Genomic DNA, 7956 nt, shown 5'->3' on the forward strand with positions numbered 1-7956 from the left:
CCTTGGAAGTCTACCAATGAAGTGTGGAGCTACTTTGTGCCTCGTAAATGGCATAAAACTGATTTATTTACATGGCTATTCCGATGCCCTGTTGACTCTCACTGACAACCTGTTGTGAGCATCGGCTAACTGACCCCAGATTTCGGACAGCTGGACACAAACCGAGATGAGATATGCAAGGTACGTTCACACTCGGTATCATGATTCAATACACTTCAGGTCAAAATCACACCGGAGTTCTCCTTTAAAAGAGTATAACTGCTGCTTTATGCCGTGCAAAGTTTGTAATGAAAATAAAAATACATTTTCTTCATTTATTTTACCCATGGATCGCTGCATTCCTTACAGATTTCTGCTCATACGAAATCGGATACCATTACATTTGTTTTAATGCATTATTGACAGAGAAATTGCGTGTGAATAAGTGTTGTACCTGTTTAAATCATGCTTTCGCCTGAAAATTCAGTATCTAGAAGGAACAAACTAATTCCTGGTGAACTATAATTTACCGCTCATGTCTATTGCCGTCATCATAGCCTTCACATTATTTCTGATTTGAGTGATCCATCTGTATCAAGCTAGCTAAATATGTTTAACATGTGAATTCCTGCTTAATATGCAGTTATATTACGGACCGTTGACATGAATTGTACTCATGATGGAGCGGTGGCGGAGCACTCTTGGAGCGAGTGAAAACCACGACGCTCCGACTTTTCAAAAATCCGCTCCGCTCACATACTCTGGATGCAATGTACTGATACATGTCCGATATTCTACCAACTGTTTACACTCATCTACAGTAAGACCAGACCAAGTGTGTTTACGTAAATACTCGTCAAAACTGACAATTCTAAATTATTTTGTGTGTATTTTTCTGTTCATGAGATGTGAAAGAGGTGCTGCTTCAGTGTGTACACTCAGAAAACCCAGACCGAATTGAGTTGTCTTTTGCGTCGTCAAATGTATACATATATCTGCCCTTCTCTTACTCTCAGATATTGACATTTTTTAAAGTTTTATGAAACATGCAGCAAATGTATTCCAGTTTATGTCCTGTCGGATAGATCACTATGTTATGATACAGTTCAAATGTATGCATCTTAGCTCCTGACTATGCAGCAGATTCGATCTGAATGAATCTCTTCCAAAATAGTCCCTCCCTAACAATTTCGTCTATTTTTTATTCACTGACGAAAATGTCAATAGATTTTTGTCAGTTTTTGTCATTCAAATAGAGTTTTGGTTTTGCTATAGTCTCGTTTTCGGCAGTGAACAAAATGTTTATGAATTGTAAGACGAAAAGTAGCACTTATGTAATTGCTCAATCATTGTTTCCATACGAAAAGACGATCAATATAACAGCTTGTTAACAATAATAGTCTCATTTACCTCAGAAAAAAACATTTAGTGAGCATAAACTCATTAGTCAGCTAGAAAAATGAACTCTAGAGAGGAGCATTTTACTAAATATATGCACAATATAACGCTTTCATTAAATTTGTTCCTTTTCTTCATTGTTTACATTTGTCAAGTTTTTAACTTTCATCGAAATTTAGCATATATTGTACCTGGTATATACAGTATCTCACAAAAGTGAGTGCACCCCTCACATTTCAGCAACCATTTTAGTGTATCTTAAGGGATAATACTATAAAAATGAAACTTGGATATATTTTATAGTCAATGTGCTGCTTGTATAGTAGTATAGATTTACTGTCCTCTGAAAATTACTCAACATACAGCCATTATTGTCAAAAAGTGAGCACACCCTAAGTTATAACAACAATATGTTGTTTAACCATGCAAGGCCACATGTCCTATTCATCATGTTTATGTTTTTGTCTGCTTGACAGGACCATACAAAGTGGTGTATCTTGTATTAGAGCAGTTCAAATTAGGTGCTTTAAGTGTTGGATGTTCAACATAGCACCTCATAGCAAATAACTCTCTGAGGATTTGAGAATTAGAATTGTTGCTCAAAGATGGCGAAGGCTATTAGAGGTTCAGTAACACCCTGAAACCGAGTTACACTACAGTGGTCAGGGTCATACAGAGGTTTTCCAAGATGGGTTCCATTCGGAGCAGGCCTTGCAAGGGTCGATCAACGTTGAGCACTCGTTCTGTGCGTCAGGTGCAGAACCTGGCCTAAAAAAACAGATGCATGAGTGCTGCCAGCATTGCTTTAAAGGTTGCAGAAGTAGAAGGTCAGCTTGTCAGTGCACAGACCATACACCGCACACTGCAAAGAGTTGGTTTGCATAGGCGTCATCCCAAAAGGAAGCCTCATCTGAAGCTGGCTCACAAGAAAGCCTGCAAACAGTTTGCTGAAGACAACCTGTCCAAGAGCATGAATTACTGAAACCATGTCCTGTGGTCTGACTATAAGATAAACTTGTTTGGCTCAGATGGTGTTCAGCATGTGTGGCGATGCCCTGGTGAGGAGTGCCAAGAAAATTGTGTCTTGACTACAGCATCATGGTCTGGGGCTGCATGAGTGCTGCTGGTACTGGGGAGCTGTAGTTCATTGAGGGAAACATGGATTCTATTATGTACTGTACATTCTAAAGCAGAACATGATGCCTTCCCTCCAGAAACTTGGCAGAAAGACAATTTTCCAACATAACTAACCCAAACACATCACAAAGATGACAACTGCCTTGCTGAGGAAGCTGCACATTGACTACTCTTAAATATATCCAAGTTTAATTTCTATAGTATTGTCCCTTGAGAAGATATACTAAAATGGTTGCTGAAATGTCAGGGGTGTACTCACTTTTGTGACATACTGTATATCCAAAATAATCAATATAGAATTGGAAATCGAATCAAAACGTAAAATGTATGTCAAATCCCAGCTCTACAGGTTTAGAATGGTATCCAGATGAATAAATGATTGCATTGTCATTTTTCAGGTGAATTCCTTAAAGGTGCCATAGAATGAAAAACTGAATTTACCTTGGCATAGTTAAATAATAACAGTTCAGTACATGGACATGACATACCATGAGTCTCAAACACCATCGTTTCCTCCTTCTTATATAAATCTAGTATTTGCAAAAGACCACCGAAAAATAGGTCAATTCCAACATATACCCGACTGTTACGAAACTTTCCAGAGATCGTTAATAGTTACGCCTCCAACATTTGCATCGCCCAATCATCAGTAACGTCAGTATATCAGTTAAACAAGGCGAGTCACTCAAGGGACACGGTTAGCTTAATGCTAGCGCTAGCCTGTTACATTACTATACATAGGATTTCACTTACCACATAAACCGAGAGATGCCTGCGCTGATGATTTCTGCGCAGGTTTTAACTTTACACAGAGCACATGCGATCACAGTAATGAAACTAAAATATCCGCGATTCAAAACGGCAGATTCAACAAACCGCATATTAAAAGCGGCTAGAGCTCCTAATTAAATATATATTTTTATCCATGTGTGAGCTATTGAGCTCTGTGAAACAGCCAATCAGAGCAGAGCTCATTAATATTCATGAAGCTTCCAAATAACAGAGCATTTCATTCTAGGGGCAAATTCTAGGGTTGTAAATGGACCTGTAAAACCATTTCGGGAGATTTTTTGCCCTTTCTTATGCCAAATACCTTCTATGTAGATATCAGAGAACAATTTAAAATATTCTCTTAATGCATTCTATGGCACCTTTAATACCACATTACTAACAAACGATTGTGTGTTTAATTGCAGCAGCCCCGATCAGGAGAACACAATAGGCGGAGCTCCAGAAAACCTGACATTTAGGGAGCGCCAGAGACTCTTCTCACAGGGAAAGGAAGTGTCGAATAAAGTGAAAGCATCCCGGAAGCTCATGGAACTGGAGAACGAACTCAACATAAAGCAGTAGCGAAGAGCCCTAGCAGGACTAATTGCCAATATGTGACCCATCCCTGGAAAAAAAAAACAAACACAAAACACATCCAACTACGGCTTCCCAGTCATTTCCAAACGGTCTTTTGGGGTTTTACTAAATAACTGGACAATTCACTATCATTTAGCTGCAATAAGAGACGATATTCCGTAAATTCCCTCGAAAGATATATTATAATAAAGCACTGTAAATTGTTTTAATTATATTAAGAAAACTGAAATGACATGAAGGGGGTATATTTTTGTTTGTGAAAAGTTATTCAGAAAATGAAGCAGTCTTTGCTCATTTTATTTTTTATTTTTAATAGGCAGTAATGTTGGATATTTTATGGTGTTATTTTATTCTCTTTCTACATCTTTCCACTACTTTTTTTTGTTTTGAAAGTAAGTGCCGATATAATAGACCAAACAGCTCTCAGTACAGAACAGGGGTCCGAATATTATTGAACAGCTCAACAGTAGCGCGTGAACGAATCTTATATAGGAGGCTCACGTTTTGTTTTTGTTTTTCTTGTCGCACTATTTTTTCCGGCTGTTCATGGATACACAGGCACCTTTCGGCCAATCTCGTGACTGCATTCAAATTGTTTTGCTCTTAAATGAGCTCTCGTAACCTTGTTAGCACCATTTGTAAATTTCCTTTGAGAATGTAGTCATTTTTCTTGATTATTTTACTGCGCCGTCTGCAAGTCTGTCATTCCGCTGAGGTTTACCACTTTTCTAAAATGTTTAGGAGTTTTTTGTGTTTAAATGAACCGGACGATGTGACGCAGTAGCCAGCTGATTGTTTGATGGTAGTATAATGTTAAAAAGAGATGATTTAAAATAAAGAGGTTTGTGGAAATGAGATGCAGGAGCCTTTTGATTAGCAGGTATTTATTTGAACCTTACTGACACAGTGACAGATCTGTTTGTATTTATAAGTCTGGATAGAATCTGCAGGTTAAATTTGATGGATGAGCGACAAACGTGAGGTTTAAACACTAAAGGCCACTATCCGCTGTTTGGTTGTGCGTTAAACGGCTTCCATCTGCCCACAGTATTGCAGAGGTTTATTTAAATGGAGGATCCGGTCGTGTCTCTTCACTTTGAAGCACCTGCATCTTTTCTTTCATAGTCTAGACCTGTTGGCGCCTGTGTAAATAATTTTCCAGAGAACACAGACTTTGTAAATCAAACGATGCATAAGGGTAATGTCAATATCCTAGCTTTTTTGTCACTTTGACAAACATAAACTGACACATATACACACACACAGTCGTGTTTTCATTTTAGGTTAAAGACAAATTCATTTGATTCATTTTAATGGTTGTTACATAGGCTTTTGTAAATCATAAATAAATATGGATTTTACAAAAAAGCTGAAAAATTGTCTCTATTTTATAAAAAATGAAAAAATATATTGTAATATGTATTTTTTTATTGTTTTACAAAAAAGCTTAATCTATTTTGTAAGAATGTCTACTAAATGAAAAAAATATGCTAACATTATTATTTACTTAGAATTTGATTATTTGCATTTTTTTTTTCCCAATTACGAGACCGTTATACCCAAGTTTCTACTTTACCACACAGAAATCAAAATAGACTTTAATTCAGTAACTGAAAGCATGTTAAAAAACAGGTGAAATCATATCATTGTCATTGAATTTTATTTTTAATGCATTTTTGAAAAATCAATAGATTAGAATACAAACAAGCATGATTGATATTACTTTCTGGACCCTTAAAAACAAATAGACTTCAGTAATGACCGTGGAGCTGTAATTGTGGCATCTTAATGTTTTTTTGTATTATTATCAGAGTCGTTGGTACTTATATCCACCTTTTTCTTCCCAGAAGAGTGGGTGTGGGTATGGCTTCCAGTCTCATCCATGTCCAGATATTTTTAGCTGTACAGAACAGCTTGTTTTGCTGCTTGATATTGCAAATTGGTGTGTCTTACCATATTTTAATGTATTATTTTAATTATGAGCACACTGGTTTGTAGTGCAAACCTTTTTACGGTTTACTACACATTGTTATTCTTCATTATTTCTCTACAGCGGATAATGAACCGGAAGTCTCACCCATAGGCTTACTTATGCGTTGAAGAAAAAGGTGGATAGAGTAGGTTAGGTTACACAAAGCAGTTGTGTTTTGTCATCTGAACACTCTGTGGGTGTATGACACATGTTGTCTATTCACAATACTGCGGCAGTCTTACATTATTGACACCAGGATCAGCTCACAAACATGGATCACAGACAGCTGTCAATGTGCAGACACAATTGTGGGTGTGGATTCAATGTTTCTGACAACAGTTCTGAGAACAGTTTTGAATGTATTTTTGAAACTCTATCACTGCTTTCTCCTGCTCTTTTGTCTCAATGGACCCTTTTCGGAGTTGGCGGATTTCTTTGATGGCTTCCAGACCAGAGATGTTCCTTGTTTTCACCAGGTAGCAGGCCAGCATGGTTCCCGTTCTGCCATGACCATGCATACAGTGAACCGCAACGCCCTGAGGAGCACAAAAGAAACTAAATCGGGTTTTAACTGTCTGACAGCAGTTTATGAAATAAAAGGGTTAAAAATGTTTTATATACAAAGTATATAGCCTACAAATGCATAACTGTACTGTATTGTATCTTTGTAAATTCATTTATTAATGCTATGTGTTTTCAAAAAAAAATGTTTAGATCAATTATTAAAAATTCAAAATATATGAAAGAAAGCGGAACATGATCACTAAAATATCTGACCCTGGACCACAAAGCCAGTGTTAAATAGCACAGGTATATTTATAGCAATAACCAAAAATACATTGTATGGGTAAAAAATTATTAAATTTTCTTTTATGCCAAAAATCATTCGGATATTATGTAAAGATCATGTTCCACGAAGATATTTTGTAAATGTCCTACCATAAATATATCAAAACTTAATTTTTGATTAGTAATATGCATTGCTAAGAATTTCACTTGGACAACTTGAAAGGCGGTTTTCTCAATATTTAGATTTATTTTCAGATTCCAGATTTTGAAATAGCTGTATCTCAGCCAAATATTGTCCTATTCTAACAAACCATATCTGATGGAAAGTTTATTTATTCACCTTTAAATGATGTCTCATTTTAAATAAATTGACTCTTATGACTGGTTTTGTGGTCCACATTTGGCAAAAAGTTATTTACTATAGGCTTTTTAGAGCAGTTATGTCATCATGACAACAAAATTTAGATATAACTTTACACTTTAAGCAATTTAAGTGCGCAAGCCTTACATTAATACATTTAAAAAAAATCATTTTAACATGTATACAGTACCATTAAAAAAAAGGTTTTATTTAATGTTTTTTGAAAAGAAGTCTTTTATACTTACCAAGTCTGTATTTATTTGATTAAAATTACAGAAAAAAAAAACTGTAAAATTGCGAAATATTATTACAATTTAAAAAAAAAAAGTTTGCTATTTGAATATATTTAAAAACTTTAAAGGCGATTTTCTCAATATTTAAATTTGTTTTTCCACCCTCAGGTTTTCAAATAGTTGTATCTCAGCCAAATATTGTCCTATCCTAACAAACCGTACATCAATGGAAAGCTTATTCATTCAGCTTCATTCAAAACTTGACCTTTATGACTGGTTTTGTGATCCAGGGTCACGTATAGATATAGTAAAGTCCTCATACCGCTACTAGAGAAGCTTGTACTCGGCGGCGTCACGTGGAACATGTTACTTTTCTCAACGCTATTCAGGATCGACCAATAAGAGCCATTTGTGGTTACAGATCGAATGAGTATTCGGTTGTTTGAGGCGCCCTCTTGCGGAACAAAACTTCGATTTACACAGGAAACAGATGCTTTCGAATAAAAGTATTAGCATTATAAGTATAAAACACGTCTCGTACATACATATTGGGTGAAAACGAAGTTGTAGACTTTTTAATTCGATGAACCTGTTGTTTAAAAACACTATAAAAGCGTTTCTCCCTCACCTCCCCTTTAGCATTGGCTTCCTCCACGATGCTCAGGAATCTCAGGATTTGAGGGAGAGTCGGCGGAGTGAAGTCCACTATACTGATGTGA

The 7956-nt window shown here is 36.2% G+C and overlaps 1 protein-coding gene across 21 annotated transcripts in view; it reads left to right on the forward strand.

Moving 5' to 3' along the window:
* Positions 1–4214, forward strand: part of afdna (afadin, adherens junction formation factor a) — a 162819-nt gene extending 158605 nt beyond the window's left edge. For 10 of the 21 annotated variants that reach the window (XM_073816841.1, XM_073816848.1, XM_073816844.1 and 7 more), the window contains one exon: positions 3714–4214. In XM_073816841.1, coding sequence (XP_073672942.1) covers positions 3714–3867 — 154 coding nt within the window. In that variant the 3' untranslated portion in view covers positions 3868–4214. Of the gene's footprint in view, positions 1–3710 lie in introns of all 21 variants that reach the window. The other 11 variants (XM_073816838.1, XM_073816839.1, XM_073816847.1 and 8 more) reach the window with 3 other exon arrangements.
* Positions 4215–7956: the final 3742 nt, after the last annotated feature.

This window comes from Garra rufa, chromosome 13 (genome assembly GCF_049309525.1).
Source record: "Garra rufa chromosome 13, GarRuf1.0, whole genome shotgun sequence".
In the NCBI taxonomy this organism is placed as follows: domain Eukaryota; kingdom Metazoa; phylum Chordata; class Actinopteri; order Cypriniformes; family Cyprinidae; genus Garra; species Garra rufa.